The 19733-nt window shown below is 40.3% G+C and overlaps 1 protein-coding gene across 3 annotated transcripts in view; it reads right to left on the reverse strand.

Moving 5' to 3' along the window:
• Nucleotides 1-19733, reverse strand: part of JHY (junctional cadherin complex regulator) — a 45971-nt gene that overhangs the window by 14088 nt on the left and 12150 nt on the right. The window contains exons 4-8 of one of the 3 annotated variants that reach the window (XM_074936716.1): nucleotides 15921-16025; nucleotides 9971-10683; nucleotides 7877-8168; nucleotides 4852-4932; nucleotides 834-959 (exon numbers count right to left, since the gene is read on the reverse strand). In XM_074936716.1, the coding sequence (XP_074792817.1) occupies nucleotides 834-959; nucleotides 4852-4932; nucleotides 7877-8168; nucleotides 9971-10683; nucleotides 15921-16025 (1317 nt within the window). The remainder of the gene's footprint in view (nucleotides 1-833; nucleotides 960-4851; nucleotides 4933-7876; nucleotides 8169-9970; nucleotides 10684-15920; nucleotides 16026-19733) is intronic. The other 2 variants (XM_074936718.1, XM_074936717.1) reach the window with 2 other exon arrangements.

Here is a 19733-nt window from a genome sequence, read left to right on the forward strand (position 1 = left end):
TTGACAATAAAATCAGAACAACACTTTTAAAATGGCAGGAGAACATAAGAATTTTCATACTAGATCAGATTAAGAGTGTAATAATTCCATATATTGTAGTGACTAGTACCAGATGTTTTAGAGGAAGGTGCAAGAAACTCTGCAGTTATCGAATAATCTGCCCCAAGGAAAATTGCTTCCTGACCATCATTAGTTAGAGGTTGTCTTTATGCCCTGAAGCATACAGGTTTATATCCCTTCCAAAACTTTTTAATAACAAAAATAGTATTTACTATTATAATTTTGTATATTCTCACATGCCTTATAAATATCAAATCTGTTTTTCATTCCTGTTAAGCTTTTGACCTGAATGATATCTTGTGACAGTGAGTTCCATAGCCCCAGAAAACAGAGATTTGTTCTATAATAGACCCCCCCGTTGTTCCCCAAAAATTACATTACAAAAGACCTAAAATGATAAATAAGATGCTGAGATACTCTTGAAGGCTTTCAAATCAAAGCTTAGACTAACTTTAATGGAGTCCCTTGGAAATTTCATTTCTGGTTAGTTTGAAGGCTGATAAATTTCTTGACAAGAGAAGGAATACAATGAGGATTGTACAAAAATAATTAATAGGTAACTGACCTTGAGCAACTTTCTGTAATAGGAGTGTCTGGGATTGTTTTAAAAGACAATAAAAACGGCAGTGGGAGACCCTCTATCTTTTGGCATCTAACCCAAAATTGTTCTAGGAGTTAACTTCCATGGTTCTCTGAGGCCCATGGACAAGCCCTCTCCCTCTCACTCTAATGAGAGTTCTAGCCCCATCTAATGAGATGCTTTCTAGTCTGACCTTATGTCTTGATAATGATGACTTGATCTGAGGTTTTGCTGGCGGTTTCTGCACAGTAGCAACATTCTTCATGTTGTGCTCCTTAACTTGCTTTGCATATTCCTTTTGCTTATTTAACTTTTCTGTCTGGCAAATGAAAAATGTAATGGTTATTTAAAGTTTTGAGGGACCAGTTAATAGACCCCTTTACTGCCGGACTTTCCCATTTACGCCTGTGAGGCTGTTTAAAATAGATATGCCACTAATCATTGCTCAGCAAGGTCGTCTTAAAAATCTAGTTTTTCAAGGTTAGATAACTGTAATTCTTTATTTTCTTTATTTAACCCATTTTCTGTCTCTGTTTCCAACCATTTGTTACTCTCAGGCTCAGCAAGGTATTTTAGTTTGCCCCAGTTAGGAGCTGGTGTCAACATTCAATTTTTTTCCCCCATTGCAATTTAATAACACTTTATGGGCGTGACAAGCTATATAAGTGTTGCCAAAGTGTTAAAAAGAGACAGAACCCTCTGCTGTATGGAGGAAGGCCATTTTGTAGCAATGCATCTCTCTCTCTATTGATATAGATTTGAGATGACCAATCTATCTCATTTACTGCAAGGCTGAAGAAATCACTGTAGCTTTTAAACTGCTCCAAAGGGCTGATGATTTTATCATTTTAGCTATGCAATGCTCTGTGAAGGACACTATATAAATATAAAGAGTTATCTTATCAGTGAGGTTCAAGAGTACATGGGATATGTTCTACAGCTCTTGAGATGTACAACTGCTTAATCTAACCAGTAAAGTCACTGGCAGTGAAGAGGTCAAATGATATTTTTCATTCAGAACTTTTTTCTGACAATCATCTCCTCTTTGGCACAGTAAGATCAGAGGTTTGCTTAACAGTGAGTGATGTGCATTCAGCTACTTCCCTGTTGCACTTACTCTACTGTATTTACTTTCATTTTCTCTTCCAAGGTTCAAGGAGACTGTCTTCTGCACACGAATGACAGTGCAGCTCAATCATGTTAAAGTCATTCATGTACACTTCAACTACCACAGGGAGAACAAAGCAGTTTGGACTCGCCTTCAGTTGGATACTCACCTGCTGAAAATTCCTTTAATGGATACCTGCTTCCGGGAACTACAAAACTAGAGGGATGAGTCTATCAAAGATACAATTGTCTCTCCTTCTATTATACACTTCTCCCTTTTTATGTGCGTGCATGAGTTTTCTGGACAGATATCCATGATATCAAAGGAAATCTGGACTCTTAATGTTGGTAGTGAACAAGTCTTAGCACACTGGGGAATATCCAGAGGACTGGAAGAATGCTTGTGTTGTGCCAATATTTTTTTAAAAAGGTAAATTAGATGACCTTGGTAATGGTAGGCTGTCAGTCAGACATAGATCCTCGACAATGTAATGGAACGGCTGATATGGGACTCTAATAAAGAGTTTAGATGGATAATATAATTAATGCTACTCAGCACAGGCTTATGGAAAATAGATCTTCTCAAACTGACTTGATTTTTTTTTATGAGACTGCAAATTGGGCTGATAAAAGTGTGTGATGGGGTGTAATTCCATCATCTGTAAGGCAAGGGAAAGAACCCCAAATAGAAGACAGGTCTCTCTCATGGAGAGAAGCCCTGGGATATGGTTTAATAGACAGGAAATAGAGAAACAAACTACCCTAGCAGTTCAGGCTCCTGCTGGGGGAGCCCTGAGGTAGAGTCAACAAGAGAACTACAGTGAAGCCCAAGAGGGGTGAAAGGGCTGTTAGTTTGAAGATTTGTCTGGACTTTTATTTGGACTTGCTCTTGCAGCCCTGGAAAGGGTTTAGACATTTTTGTGATTTAGGCTATGTCTACACTACCGCGGTATGTCGACCTACACTATGCAACTCCAGCTACGTGAATAACGTAGCTGGAGTCGATGTACCTTAGGTAAAGTTACTGCGGGGTCTATGCCATGGGGGGGGGTGTCGATGGGAGAAAATCTCCCGTCGACTTACTTTACTCTACCCCTGACGAGAAGAGTACAGGGATTGACTGGAGAGTGATCTGCAGTCGATTTGGCGGGTCACTTGACCCGCTAAATTGACCACCGGTGGCTCAATCTCAGAGCAGCGATGCCAGTTGTAGAGTAGACCTGCCCTTGGTTGGAGGGTCAAGCCACAGAACACCCAGAGGGGGAGTCAGGAGAAGACACAGACTGAGAAAGGCAGCTGCAGGTCCAAAGGAGAGCCCAGGTGGGGGAGACCGACAAAGACCCCATGCAACTCTGCTACCAGAGACAAGGGGGCGCCCACGAGGTAAGGATGTGCTACTACAATACAGTGTTGATGTAATAAATGTAGATGTCTTGGTACCATGAAAAGTTTTGATTAAGAAACTAGAATGATACAAAATCAATGGCACTTACTGAAGTGCGGTTAGGTCTCAACCTACTGAAGTGGGGTTAGGTCTCTCATGATTCTCTATTTTACAATTAATTGGATGATTTCTGATGGGGTCCCTCAGAGATCTGTTCTTGGTTCTATGCTATTTAATATTTTTATAATGACTTGGAAGAAAACAGTCATTACTGATAAAGTTTTCAGATGACACAAAGATTGGGGGAGTGGTAAATAATGGAGGATGGGTCGCTGTTACAGAGTGATCTGGATCACTTGCCAAGCTAGGTGCAATCATATGTATTAATATGGCTGAATGAAAGGTCATATCTGGAAACAAAGAAAGTAGGCCATATTTACAGGACGGAGGTCTCTATCTTGGGAAGCTGGGGCTCTGAAAAAAGACTTGGGGTTCATGGTCGCTCATCAGCTGAAGATCAGCTCCCAGTGCTATGCTGTGGCTGTAAAGGGCTAATGTGATTCTTGGATGTAAAAACAGGGGAATATTGAGTAGGAATATGGAGGTTACATGACATCTGTATTTGGCACTGGTGTAACAGCTGCTGGAATATAGCGTCCAGGTCTGGTGTCCACAATTCAAGAAGGCTGTTGAAAAATTTGAGAGAGTTCAGAGAAGAGCCACAAGAATAATTAAAAGATTGGAAAACATGCCTTATAGTTAAGTTTGACAGTAAAGGGCTCTTTAATCTAGCAGACAAAGATATAACAAGCTCTAATGACTGGAAGTTGATCCAATTGTTGAAAGCTAGACAAATTCAGACTAGAAATAAAGAGTATATATTTAAATGAGGGTAATTAACCACTGAAACAACTTATCAATGGTTGTGATGGGTTTTCTAACAGACATATTCTAGGTCAACCACTTGAAGAAAGAATTAATTCAGGGAAATCCTATGGCCTATATTATGCGTGACTTCGGACTAGATAATGACAATGGTCCCTTCTGACCTATGAATCTATGAAAATTAGCTGTGGGTTTGTGCAAACCAAGTCTCGAAATCTAGCACATATTTATACCTAGTTATGCAATGAACTGGCTAGTGTGAATGAGTGCTAATGGATGATCAGCTTTGTTCAACTGTATAACAAACTCTATATTGCTAAGGAGAGTCTCCTCTAGCACAGGTGTCTGGAAGTTTGAGTGTTCTATAAAAAAATTCCAAAGGGCAATGGAGTGCAGCCTAATGACAGGCATGATGTGCTAGGTGGCCATGGACCTGCATCAATATTGTTTATATGGATGAGAGAGGGCATCTGGCAAGAGAGATGCTCATAAAAAAAAAGGGGCTACTTCTTAACCTAACTGGTAGAGCAGATCTTAGTGTTTTATTGTCTTAGTTGGACTCATGAATGGAGTGGTTAACAGATGCCTGACTAGAACATTATCTTTATCATTTATTTGATGGTAATGCCCACCTATGTACTAGTTGCTTTCCTAACACTCAGAAGGACGGTCCCCTTTGGCATTTAATATTTAGCTTGAGTTAAGGGTATAACCTACCAGGCAGTTTTTAGTTACTTTATCAACTGTGTTTTCATCTCCATTGCATTCTACATCAGCTTACTTTGCATAACTTTGCAACATAAAAAGCAGACAAAATGCTATCTGTGACACTTACTTTCTCTCTGACTGCTTCATAGTCAGGTCCAAGGCCTCCAAGCTTCACATCCAGATTCATGTAGTTTCTTGGCCTAGAAGACTAAAGACAGAATCAAATACATCTTCCTTTAACTTGGTATGGAGGGCAAAAATCTCCCTCAGTAATGCAAAAGTCTTAAAGGTGTCTTTACCCTGAGCAGGTATGTCCTACTATAAATTAAAGTGAGTAAACGTAATTTGTTTCATGTGATAATATTCCGTTACAAATTTCCCATATTATGTGGACATTTGAATGACTATCAGGCTAAACCCCATTTTGTAATTTGTAATTTACATTTCATGAGCTGGATTCTGTTAAACAGCTTAAAATGACAATGCATTTGGCAGTTATTACATTACCAGAACTTTTGAACAGAGTCTTGTAGCAAAACTACAGAAAACACCCTGCTTTTGGTGATAAAAGAGAAGTTCATATGTATCCTCCTCCTCCTGGTAACTAATTAAAGACCTTGTGCCTGGGATAGCAAATTCAGTGATGGTGGGAGAGAAGGCACAAGGTGGAATCCTGGACCTACTGAAATCAATGGCAAGAGTCAGTGGAGTCAGGATTTCACCCAGAATGGAAGGAAGGGGAGGAAGACCTGGGGACAAAGATAGAGGCTCTAGAAGATGGTTTGGGTAGACTGAGTGTAATTCTGATCTGAGTTACACAAGTTAAATTATTCCTGATTTACACTCAAGTCATCAGTGTTGCCCCTAATTTACATTGATGTAACTGAGAAGAATCTGGCCAAGTAGCTTTAAATTAACAAACTTCTTGGAAAAAATCCCTACCAAAACAAAACCCACAGCTCATAAATCCAATCAAGAAAGTGCTCTGCTGTCAGAAACTCCCTTAATCTTATGAAAACAATATGGAATATTTTCTAAAATGACTCCTCTTTACAATATTATATTGGTGATGCATGACAATTAGACACCGTTTTCCCATGAGGCTAGTCAAATTCTTCTTGCATCTTTTGAGTGCCCTTATACATTATCAGAAGTGCCATAAGTAACACAAGAACCTTCTAATTAGGTTGACTTTGAACCCAGTTCCCAATAACTAGGGATTGCAAAGTTTACTCTTTCCCAATAATACCGCTATATGGAACCTCATTTGGCCACATGACCGTGTTGTGAGCAGCACCCCTTGACCCTTTTTAGTTGGAAGCAACCATTCACCTAAAAAGGTGAAAAATTAACAGTACTAGCATGGAACAAAACCTTTACAAGTGAATTGGCTGCAGCAGGCAAAAAGGAAGGTCATTGTTAGTGGGATCACGTACTATGTTTTTGTTGCAATGGCCACAACCGAGCCCACACAAATGCACTGCACCCATCCTCCTGCTTGGGTGCTCTTTCATTTCTCTTCTGCCCTGTGCTGATCCCCTGTGCAAAACCCTTTTCTTGGTTGTTTGTGTGGGGAGCCAGAACTTCATCTTAATCCGTTTCTAACCATCCATTATGTTCGCTCCAGGATAAGGTGCTTTTCTGGCTTGTCTGGGGAGGGCTGGGCATTCCTGGATCTCGTTACATCTGTTCCAAAGAGATTCAATTAACGTTCATAGCTGGCCTAAATTTTAAAAGCTTGCCAATGAAAACGCTTAATAATCCAGACTCTGGCTTGCTTTATTTTCTTTCTGGCCTTCTACTGCAGTAATTCCAATAATGGAGTGGCTACAGAAATGCCAAAAGAATTTCTACCAGCAAAAAAAGTACTTTCTTCAAATGATGAACATGTTTTAAGTCAGACCCAACTGGCAAACAAATAAAATCTATATTATATTAGAAATTATATTAGACTTTTTTTTGAGTCAAGTATCCGAACTCTTTTATGGAAAAATTATATAATCGTTTTTTTAAACTGAAGCTAATACAGGGAGTTAACCATTTAGCTGTATGGAATAAAGCCAGGTTTTTCTCAAGCAGCTGAAGTAATTTCCAATATATTTTCAAAGCCAAAATATGTGTGTGAATTAAATTTGACCTTGGTGTGTTTGTATGGACTTCTGTTTAATGTGAGAAGCTGGGTTGTACCGCGAGACATAAACAATCCGATTCTCCACAAAATTCTTCAGATTTGTAAGTGTGAGAGTTATTGGGGGAAAAAAGGACAAAAACAATGGCTGGAACACAGGGAATGGAAAAGGAAGGAAATCTGCCCTGTAGTTACTATCTTAATCCAGCTAACCCTTCTTAGAGGCAGTCAAGCAGCAATACACAACTGCCTCCTAGATGAAGCACATGAGTAATTATTCCAGCTTAGCTGCATTTCTCAGTGCAGACAAGCTAACTTCTTAAACATTTAATTTGTCATGGGTGTACAAGGATATCTTTATACCGTTCCATTGCATCAGTGATAAATGGTTACAGTATGAAATCTGGACACACAGAAGAGACAAAGAGCTCAGTTTTAATAAGTGATCACAATGGGATTGTCAGTAGACCTGGAATAATGTTTATAACATTAGCTTCACAAATCCTGTAACTTTTAATGTTGTTCAGTTTGAATTCCCTTGGAAACCAAGAGATTTGATCTGACTGGCAAATGGGCATGACAAGGATAATAACTTATTCAGACTTGCGGCCTGGCTACCTGCTGTCCTATACAAATGGCTTCTTTCTCAATTATTTTACCACAGGAATAACTTAAAGGATAAACAGTTCCCCATGTGTTCTAACAGGTGACCTTCTCTGAAAAGTGGAGTGGAAAGATGCAGTGGTGAATTGCTTCAACTCCTTGGAATATAAAGTGTGGGAGTGAGTTGGTCAGATCAGCTACTAGTTATTTTCTTTTTCCAAATCTGCTTCTGCCACTGACTTGTTTGATGTTGGGCAAGTCACTTAACCTCCCAGAGTATCAATTCCCCTTCTGTAAAATGGAAATAATACCCCTTTTAAAGTGCTTTGAGATCTATGGGTAACGAGCACAAAGTACTAATTTAATCAGAGGAGGAAACAGGAATATAAAATTGGTTTCTAACTCACCCATATTTTCTTACCTTCCTAGTCCCTTTTTCTTTCAGCTGTTTTTGCTTTTCCATTTGCAGCAGGTACCCTTCTGAGTTGCTGCGACTAATTTTCACTTGGCTTCCTTCACTTCTTTCTGTGTTAATTTCCGAGTCACTTTCTACCCTTGGGATTACAGGTGGAAACAAGCCAGAGAACTGCCTTTCGGCAAGGTGAGTGTCTTCCAGTTGAGAGATTTCTTGATGATGTTGTTCCATTGTCTGTATAAGTTGTGTGGTTGGAGAAGGGCCTGCTGGCGGCTTCTGAGCAGATGACTGGGATGGCCTCAATTTAAAAAAAAACAAAATGCAAGAAGGAAATTGTGTTTACTCATACCTAGATGCAAAGCCCCAATAAGCAATCTGTAAACTGAAATTGTCATTGCTAATCAAACATATTTTAAAAACCATTAGATATTGTTTGCTGGGTACATTTTCAACTCATTGAACTACCCACTGTGACAAAGTTCCTCCTCTATCTTGGTGGGCTTGCGCTTATTGGCGGATTTGCTCGCCTTGGAGCTTCACAGCAGCCCTCAGCTTGGCCGTTTTTCTGAATTCACAGTCCAGGTCGACTCCTCCTGTGTCTGACCAGGAGTTGGGAGGATTTGGAAGGAACCCGGGCCCGCCCTCTACTCCGGGTTCTAGCCCAGGGCCCTGTGGAATGCAGCTGTCTCGAGTGCCTCCTGGAACAGCTGTGCGACAGCTACAACTCCCTGGGCTACTTCCCCATGGCCTCCTCCCAACCCCTTCTTTATCCTCACCATAGGACATTCCTCCTGGTGATCGATAATGCTTGTACACCTCAGTCCTCCAACAGTCCGCGTTCTCACTCTCAGCTCCTAGTGCCTCTTGCTCCCAGCTCCTCACACGCACACCACAAACTGAAGTGAGCTCCTTTTTAAAACCAAGGTGCCCTGATTAGCCTGCCTTAATTGATTCTAGCAGCTTCTTGATTGGCTGCAGGTGTTCTAATCAGCCTGTCTTAATTGTCTCCAGAAGGTTCCTGATTGTTCTGGAACCTTCCCTGTTACCTTACCCAGGGAAAAGGGACCTAGTTAGCCTGGGGCTAATATATCTGCCTTCTATTACTCTCCTGTAGCTATCTGGCCCGGCCCCGTCACACCACGCAAACTTTCAAAACATCAGAAGTGAACATGACCATTTGTGACTGATTCTGATCTCAGTCACACACCCATGTATACCAGGAATAACTTCATGAAGTCAACTGTGGCAAACGCTGGGCCTGATCCAAAGTTCACTGAAGTCAATGAAAAGATATCCATTGATTTCAGTGGGCTTTGGATCAGTTCTTTTATGTAGGTGAAAATCAGGCCCTTTGTGTTCATTTAAAGTAGAATTTTCATTTATTACCATCAATCCACATACAAGCTCTATACAAATAGTTTTAACCTCTCATGCCTTTTTCATGATAGTGGTGTCATATTTTATTCTTCTAAGAACTTCTGCACACAAAACCGTTGACTTTGCTGGGAATTTGATAAACAGAGCAAGTGCAGGATTGGTAAAAATGCGACCAGCTGCTTGTACCTTATATACACGAGCACCACTTCTGGTGGACCTACAATTGGGGAAGATTGTTAAGAAGAATTTACCAGTGAGACAAGTGTCGAAACATGAGTGGCAGTGCACTGAACTGCATTAGAGCAATTTGGGATTTTCATTCTGCCTTGCCACAAGCTGGGTTTTGGTGTAACCAAGTTGAGTACAAATAGGCTTCTCTAGACTCAGTTTATGAATGATGCAACTAAATGTTTTTTTGTTTTGCTCTTTAATGCCAGCTTTTCAGTCACCATTCTTAAGCTTGATCTTGCAGTCCTTGCATGTACAAACACACTAAGATCAATGGGAATTTCATGTGTAGGAATGGCTAGGGTATTGAAAGCTTAAAAATAGTGTTAAACTGTTTATTAAATCAAACACTAATGAACAAACTAGAAGTTAGGAATAAATTACTGTGGTTGAATGTATCAGATTTTTCTGAACACTTCCTTGGCCTTCTCTAATATGACTTCCTTGGTATCATGTACCATTATGTTAATAACATTTTGAAACATGGGTCCTTACCACAAGCTATTGGTAGCATAGTTGTTGTGATGGCTCTTGTCTATATAAAATTGCTTTCTATGATTCGGAGTTGAAACTTGGTCTTTTACTGATTCTTGAAAATTAGCATTGTAAGCAGATGCGATGCTTTTCTGGTTTAGGAGCATGTGAGCCTTGGCATACCCATCAGGTGGAAGAGGCTCCAAAACATAACTATTCTGCAAATGTTGCTGATTATACGGCGGTCTGTTTCCGGGGTTGTGCTGATATTTCTTGTCTTCTTCACTAGTATATGCTGAAGATAAATTCAACCCAGTAGGGTTTTTATGCATTGTTAGTTCAAGATGGTGCCTAGATAAAGCCAAGTTCGTGGAGATTTGCTTCTGATTCCAATTTACCAAATCTGAATTATTTTGTAAAGTATTTGAGTGTGTCCCCCAATCTGCTGCTGAACTAGTCTTAATGAAAGGAGTCATTGGACCAACGAAGGGATTTGTTTGTAACCAACTATGCAGTGAACTATTGTCATCTTGTTCAAGTTCTAGCACTTCAGAAGAGTTGGAATCCATATGAAAGTTCTCAAATTCTGAAACATTGCGATGTGTGTGATGCCGAGGTCTTGGTTCTGCTAGTCTTCCTGGTGGATGCTGGACATCATTTACTGGTAAAGATCTCTCTCTTAGCACTCGATTTAATTTTGTTCTGTCTGCCTGTGGCTGTTTATTTCGGTGATCCTAAAAAGAGTATTGTGAAACTCTGAGGTGATCATTTTGCATGCATATTAAATGATATCTTGAAGAGACAAACATACTAAACTTACACATACTTTTTGCTGCTCCAACACCTTTCATTCAGGGATTTCTCTACATCCACAAACCTTAGGCTCCAATTCAGGACATATGCTTAAATTCCATAGAAGTCAGTGGGATTTGAGCATGTACTTAAGGTTAACCATATGCGGAAGTACTGTCTTGTTTTTACTTTACTATACTTGTCTGTATAATAGGCCAGATCTTCAGCTACTGTAATCTGTGGCAAAGTTGTTAACGTCACTGAAGCGACATCAATTTATATCAATCGAGGATCTGGTCCAGTGTATAACGGAGAAATTTTGGAGTCAGATTTTCTTCTGGTGTAAACTGGCACACTTTCATTGACTTCAATAGAGGAGTGCCAATTTACAACAGCAGAGAATTTGGCTCTGTTTACTGGTGGTTTTGTTGCTAGATTTGGAAATGGGAGGTGGACAGAAGGCATGCACTTCTGATTTGCTATTGCTGTTTATGATTTTAATTGTATGTCGAAGTGTCGTGGTTTTAGTAGAAATAAATAAAAATATAGGTAGCCAATTATTTTCCTCTCCCACATGGTAAAAATTTAAATACTGTAAAAGGAGCTAGTGGCAGAGCTTTGCTCTGACAAATTATTGGTCAAAAGCTCTCCAGACTGATGAAATAAGTATTTTCCCAGTGTGATCTATTTAGTGTAAATATGTCCTTAGATGTCTTTGGAATTGCAAGTTAAAGCTCTCTCTATATATAGTAAGAGATTTGCCTTGAGGCATTGTCTGCATGTAGTGGTCTCAATTCAAGTTATTCATCCCTTTCCTTATTGCTAATATCCACAGCACTAGTCACAGTCTAGATTACACAAGAGCTTTTCGAAGGGTGCATTTTTTTAGACTTGTTTGCAGTGGACAAAGAAACAAGTCAATATGCACAGTTTAAATTGTTTCAGTCGTTAAACCAAGTATTCATGTGCTTGTAAATCCTGCAACCTGTCATCCCAGCAACAACAAACAAACAATTCAGGAATTTAAATTCAGCGGGACTTCTCTCACTACCCAAAGCAACGTACTTGAAATCTGGGGTTTACTTAAGATTTATCATCTTCCCAATTAAGGCACCAGGTGTTGTTCCTTTTGAGGCAAGATATGGGTTCCCTTAAAGGTAATATACAAAGCCATCCTCAGTCCATTTAATCTTCATCAGAACTGAAATCCTCCATTTCATCCTCCAGTCTCACTAGGGTTCCTTTGTTACCAACACTTGCAATCACTACACAGCATATGCACTCAGAGTAACTGCTTAATGGTAGGTATTAAGTCCACATATAGAGCTGAATGTTTTGGTGAAAGCTTTAGCACTGGGGAATCCTGGCTCCTGGTGCCAAGATGATAATTTGTTAGCTAGACCTCTTCCATAATGATTAGTGCTTTTACCGATGGTGCCACCTATGAAAGGGTCCCAGGGTCTCAGCACGAACCAGGGACAAACTGTGACTGAGCCATTGCTTTCCCACTTAGATGGATCAAGTAGCATTGTAAAATTCTTCCTCCACTAAGACATTTGAAATCTACAGAACATCTCTTACCATGAATAATAGCATAAACTGCTGTTTGCTCTCTTAAGGAGCACAGCTTCTTGCCTCAAATGAACAGCAGCAAATTCAAACAATCTGCTTGAGCTACTTCAGCATAAACTTAATACAGAAACTAGGGCACAGATTTTTTGAAAGGAGGCTAGGCAATTTGGATGCCAAATTCCCATTAATTTTATGGGAACTAGGTGTCCAAATCCTTTAGGAGTTGACAAAATATTCTGGGCTTAGCCTGTGATTCATAGCCACCTGTGTGTGAGGGGAAGTGTCTGAGGAGAAGAAAAACACAAAAACAAGAAGGAGAAGAAAAGCTTGCAAGAAAAATAAGTAGATTTGTTTACACTTCTCCTTTCGTAGTCACATAGACCCAGTTGGCCACTATCCTATGAGCCATCTGCAGAGCAATTTCTGCAATATCAGGATATCTTGTCACAATGTTTGATTTTACCTGTGTAGATGGGACATACCCCTGTTATAACTATCTTAAACATACAAAAGGTCTGTAAAAGCAGGTGGAAATGGACATGTAAAGACCAGGAGAGCCTGACCTTCCACTCAGTTATATCAGTTTTACACCAGCATAACTCGGTCAGCTTCAAGTGGCATTACCTCGGCACACAGTCCAATATTCTAGCACTTAATGCTTCCTCTTAGACTGGTTTCAACACCAAGAAGCAGATATAAACAGTGGACTGAGCAGAGCTGGAGCTGGTGCAGGGTCTCTATCTGGTGACATGTGCCAGCTGCCAAGGAAATGCTTGGGAACCTCTCTCCAAAGGGACAGAAGCGCCTCACTGGGGAATGCTGTAGCCTGGAACATGCAATGAATGGAGAAAAGCCCAGCTTTCCTATGGAAAAATATCCCCAGAGGGGACTGTTGATCTCCTGCATCACGCAGGAGTCTGGGAAGTCTCACCCACTAGCTCCTGCATCCAGCTCACTGGCTACTGGCTGAGCTGGACCAGATCTTTCAAAAAAGATGTCCAGTCTCAACTTGAAGATTTCAAATCATGGAAAACTCCAGACCCTCCCCTCCACCTTTACCATGGCATTGCCTTGCTCTTGCCTCAAGCCAGAACTTCACACAGCATCTGACAAAACATGAACATGTTCCTGGAACATCTTGGTTTTTATAAGGTCAGTAAGAGATTTGATTCCAGGTTCAATTTAGCGGAGAACGGCACAATGAAAACCGATGACTGGAAGTTAAAGCCCAAAAAATTCAAGAGAGAAATAGAGCACAATTTAACAGTGCACATGAATAACCACTGGAACAAACTATCAAGGGAAGTACTGAATTCTCCATCTCTTCTTTTTTCAACTTGAGACTGGATCTCTTTATGGACAACATGCATCGGTGAAAAACAGGCTGTTGGACTCAGTATGGGGGAGGATGTGTGGAATTCTGTGGCCTGTCTAGATAATCTAATGGTCTCTTCTGGCCTTAAAAATCTAGGAAACATGGCGTAAAACTGGCACAGTGAGTGGAGAATTAGGCCACAGGGCTTTAGCACAGTACCATAAGACTGCTGCAGACTTGGTTTTGTCCCACCTACACAACAAGCGGTCAGTTCCATGGCAGAAATTGCTGCATAAGAAGGTCCTTCAGTTGCTGGTCCCTATTGTTTTGTCTCCAGCACCCCTTGAGAAAGTCACTGTTACACTTCTTCTAAATTCCCAAACAGAGACCTTCATTAACGAAATTAAGGTTGTTTTTACAAGTGGGGAAAATTTTACCAACTGGGAAAAAACAAGATTGTTACAGAACTCAATCAAACGCAAATGGGAATTCTCAGCTAAGGTTATCAATGAACATTAACACTTACCTTATACTCTGGTTATTTATTTTTAGACCCTAAACTAACAATACAGTCTGCCCTGATAAGAAATAGGACATAACCTTGATGGTTTAGGAGCTGACCAAGGAGTGAATTGTGATTTGAGTCCTTGGTTTCCCTCTTATTCCAACAGGGAAGTGATCTCTGCCAACCCTTAACTAAGGACAGATTTCTTTCCCCTTCTACTCTGTTTTAGGACTGCTTAACTCTTGTTTCTTTTTACTGCATGTTTATTTTCTTTAGGAGAACAATTTTCTGCTGATACAGAGAATCAAGTGCTGTTGGCCTTATACCTGTTTGAGACTATTTTTGGTCTTATTCAGAGCATAATCTGTTTATTCTTGCCCTAAACTGACTATTCCATTCCTTATTTATGCCTAATTAAATATCTTTCAAATACTGTACTCCACTTACAATCTTCCGCATTAAAGCTGCATTGCTCTTTATTCTAAGAGCAAAGGAACAAAATGAATCTCTTGGTCCTTACATTCTCCCAATTTCCTTCGCCACTATAGTCTGAGCAGCAAACTAAATTAATTATTGATGCTACCATAAATAGTTTTCACATCTGTTCTAGCTGGATTCTACTTTCTCAGGTGCTTCTAAAGTGCATATGTCTTTGTCAGTGATGAAACCTGGTCTACTCTGGCCTTATTCCAGCAGGTAATTATTTCACTGCATTAGTGTGAAAGGCAGTCAGTCATCTACTAGATTTATCAGTTTTAGGTAACTACCTAGCTTGACAGACCCTAAGGTGCATCTCCCTCCACCTGTAAACATTTTCTGTCTTAAAACATCGCCTTGATAGAGATCAGCACTCTCCCACCCCAAAGAACACAGAATGCAACAATGAAATTAAGAAGCCCTGGTAACTCACCAAAAACAGTGAGCACTGCATGTATTAGTTTTATGGGCCAGTAGCATCATATAATCCTAAAGAGACTTGACCTTTTAAATCTAGGATTCCTTGAGAATTGGAGGTATAATGTGGATTTAATCCATCATATGGATCTAGCAGCATAGTTTTTGTGCTTTCATAACTATCTTTCCAACTCTATAAATCCACCAGCTACCTATCTAGTTGGACAGTCAGTAGGTAGTCATGGGATTTACAGAGTAGGATAAATAGTTATGAAAGCAGATACTATATGCTACTTAATCATAGAAATGTAGGTCTGGAAAGCACCTCAAGAGGTCATCTAGTCCATTTCCTCCATGCTTAATGTATGTGATGGATTTTAGTGCACAAGATTTGTGGACTAAAAAGATATTTCGGTGTATTCTCGATAGCCTATTTTACTTTGGTAACTACTAATTTCTTTTGACATTGTATTAGAAAGCTATAATATTAAAAAAACCTACCTATTTCTCTTGCAAAAATATGGTCTATTCGTTAGAGCGTAGCACTGGGAGCCAGGATTCCTAACATGTTATGTGGCCTTGGGCGAAAAACTTAATGTCTCTCTACACTTGGGTTTGTCCATCAGTAAAATGATTAATGCATTTACAAAGGTCTGAGGCATAACTGATGTGCAGTTTAGCACACTTCATGTGCAATGTAAATGATTAACAGCAATGCTTTGAGAGCCTCAGATGAAAACCATTAAAAGAATTTCAAAATAGTAAGAAATATTAAGAAACAAATGTAACAAATCTGCCACAAGTTAAATTTAGAGGAGAAAAAACACATCAAGAACACGATTGTTTGCATTATAGATTCCAAAAACCACATTCATATGCCATCAGAAAGGAACCTTTAGTTGGTGTGACCTCTGGAGCCATTTGTCTTCAGGATCCATGCTGTGAAAGTCAATGGCATTCTGAATAAGCCTCTCATCAGCAGTTTTAACATCTGAAACCTAAAGAAGAAAAACCTATATTAAGAGCCACAGTGGGTACACTGCGGTAGTTCAGTGGGTCCAGGAACAGCATAAAAGATCTATGGATGGGGTCGGGTGGGGAAAACAAGCAACAATCTGTACGCTAGTACAGGTAAGCAGTAAAATGCAGCATTACATTATTCATGGCAGGACAAAGATGGGGCCAAATAGGAACATAGGCAAAGGGAGTGCACAAACAAACAATTCAGTATTATTAGAGATCATGGTAGCGTGTCCATTAATAAGAAAGGTTGTGGATGACATTCTGAGCACTTTCAGAGAGAAGGAAAGTTGCATACCGTAGGGACTCCTACTCATGGCAGAAGCTAATAGATGACCAAGCAGCCCACTATACATAAGGTAGAGGTAAGCAGACTACACATCCACCACTGCCATGCAGACAGACAATGACCACTGCACTAGAAGAGTCATGAGAGGACATACACCATAGCAAAGCCTAGACCAATGAAGTTACTCATCCAGTACAGAAAGCACTATATATCAAAACTATGTGGGTAGAAAAGTAATGGGAGTAGCCACAGAGCACAAATAAAACTTCCACCACTTATAGCCAGGCAGTAACAGTAATCAGCCGGTAGTAGGCAGCAAACCACTTAGATGCAAATCATCGTCTTCATGAGCAAAAGCATAGAACATAAACATCCCCCATACCAGTGGGCATAGTAGGTGCACGTGGGAAATCAGACCTGAGGAGTTATTCAGGGGTGATCATAGTCTACTATAAATTTTAAGGCCACTGTCAATATGGCCACATCAACCAGCAAAAATGCTATGGCCAGAATTTTTAGAAGGGCTCAGTACCCAAAACTGAGGCAAGATTTTCAAAGAATGCATCCAGATTGTCAAAGTAGGCAACAGGTGGAGAATAAGAAGCTACACAGGCCTGCCTGTCTGCACATAGTACAGCAGGAATCAGAGAAAGATCGACAGCTGAAGCAAGTATTAAGTGCGAGAGATAAGGAGCAGCCCCCATAAACACTGCAGAACTACAAGCCAAGTAACAGGCTCAGCCAAATATGTGATACAAAACTTGTATAGCAGGCAAACTACCTAGAGCATGCCAAAGCATGCTCATCATGGTGCTCTTAAGGGTGCCATAAAAAGGAAATGAGACGTTTCAACAGTTAAGCTTTTTCTGACTGGAAAATGGAGTCAATGAAAATTTTCCAACCAGCTCTAACTGCTGTCTCCTATAAGAGGAAAACAGATGCTATGGCCAACACCAGGGTAACCGTGAGGTGCTAGCAAGGTGCCATTGCAGTATCATATTGGAAATGCACAGAGTGTGAGCTGGGAGCAATCCAGGCAACAGAACGAAACACATACCATATTAAAACAAATGATCTTGTCTGTCTCCTATTAACTTTCTTTCTGCCTCTTTACTGCTAGATATTGTCCTGGTTTGCTCTTACACAATGCTTCTGCCATGATCCATAGCTAAATATGACAGTACAGTACAGTACCCAAATAAGTGGACAATTAGCCAGTCCATCCATTGTTGTGACAACATACCTGGCTGCTCTACTAAGCCATTGCCTGCAGTAAGGATAACTAAGCCCCACTGACGAGTGGGTATGGCTAATTTGGGAAAGGCCACAGGGAGAAGATGTCTGTGACCGGTGGAACTACTAACTGTGCAAACTTGAGCTCAGATCATCAATGATTGTCTCTTTTCCACACAACCAATCAGCATCCTAGCTGGAAGAAGAGCACAGATAGCAGTAGTGGCTGGGGCGCTTATAACAGCATGGCAATCCAAACAGCATAGTTAAGGGACAACTACACCAAGCTTGTTCAGGGTCCACCTGGAGTAGGCCATCTGGATTACACTGGAGCTGCCTAAGACCAATGACCCAAACAGTGAAGTGAGTACTAGATATCCACAAACTGAGTACACAGGGCAAATCACTTGAAATTAGGAAGCATTCATATGGGTGTTGTTCTCAGGTAAAATACCCAACTGTTATATCAGGGTGCTGTGTACAAGTGAAATGCCTAGTTTAATGCTCTGGACTTATATCTAAACCACGCACACACATGCGCTTCAGAAAGACTATGCAGTTCCCACAGATTGCAGAAGAATGCACAGCAGACACTCAGCACCTGAGGAAGCTGCATGAGTCAAGCTACAGTTTCTTAAGAACTGAATACTGACTTATTGCCATCAGGCCAGCCTCTCTCTGGACTAGCAGCAAGTGCTTTGTATCCCACCAATGATCCACAGAGCACAGTATGAGAACCACTGACTCAGGTAATATGCTGTGTAGCCAGGTCTATGCAGGTACCTGCGTCAGCTGGTATGAACAGGAATGAGTTAACACTAGTGGGGTTGGCTCTTATTGCTGATATTTCAGGTGAGGCATATTGCTGCAAATGGTAATGAAAGAGTCTACCAGCTCTCCTTACAGGAAAGAAATTAGCAAATTAGGAAGACTCTTCATAGGTTTCCTTCTCCACAGCAGACCGAGAAACACAGCTGTTTCATTGGTAAGATGTTTTTGGTGGAACCCACTGACTCACTGCATTGACAGTTTACTGGGCAGGTAAAGCATACTTCTACATTATCTCTTTGAAAGAGGAACAGGACACAACCTCTGCCAGCATTTTTTTGTGAACTATTCTATTAATACCAATCAAATTGAGAAAATGATCAAATGAAATTGCATTTTGAGCATCATAAGCTGTGTAATGTCTATTCTGTTAAATTGAGGCCCATAATTGCTTCTCTACTGAAAAGATACAACAAAGACAGCAATCATGGCATGTCATTATCCCAGACTAGAAAACCGGCCTTTGCAGTGAGGACTTCAAAGGCTTGTGGTTCTCGAATTGCATTTGGCTGCTATTGTTGAAGCGCAGGCAATCTTGATTAGGTGTTTACACTGAAGTAAGGCGCAGTGCACAGAGAGTCTGAGTGCCTTGGTCTAGAGCCATTAAAAAATTGTACATTATGTTCCTCGCTTTGAAGTAAGAGGTTTCTAGGGAGGAAAGCAACTCATATTGAGTACAGCTGAGCTAGATTGGGCAGCTACTTCTCTCTCTCAAAGAAACCCATCATCAGGTTCTTAGAGAATCAGGCAGCGCTGCAAAAAAGTTGATGCTTTATAAAATGCTATATGAATTAATGAACATACATATCAGCCAATACACACGCATTTGTAGTATGTTTGGGTGTGTATGTATAGCCCACAGATCTAATGGGCTGTGAATTTTACAGTAACTTGGAAAAAGGATCCTTCGGTATCAAACATTCAAATATCTTACTCCATAGTAAGTTTTTACAGAGATGATTTAGTAAAATTACATGAAAAGCGCTCTATATTTTAATGCAACATTTTATACCCACTATACCTCACTGTTAACTGTGTTGCTAACAATTATGACAGTTCTAACTTGCTGAAAAGTGGAAAATGATCCAGTTTATAAAGACAACATCCAAAGCATGTATTCTGGATGCTGACACAGATATCCGAGATGCTATTTTTTGTACACTCCTCATCATTCTCTAATGTCTATTATCCGTTTCTTAACTATTCTCATTTAGTCACTTCAGTTAACTGATTAACTTACCTGCCTTGACTGTCCAATTCAGTTTCAAGAACTTTAAGATGAATTATGTTTCAGAGATCAGGTTTCAGAGTGGTAGCCGTGTTAGTCTGTATCAGC

This window comes from Natator depressus, chromosome 22 (genome assembly GCF_965152275.1).
Source record: "Natator depressus isolate rNatDep1 chromosome 22, rNatDep2.hap1, whole genome shotgun sequence".
Classification (NCBI taxonomy): domain Eukaryota; kingdom Metazoa; phylum Chordata; order Testudines; family Cheloniidae; genus Natator; species Natator depressus.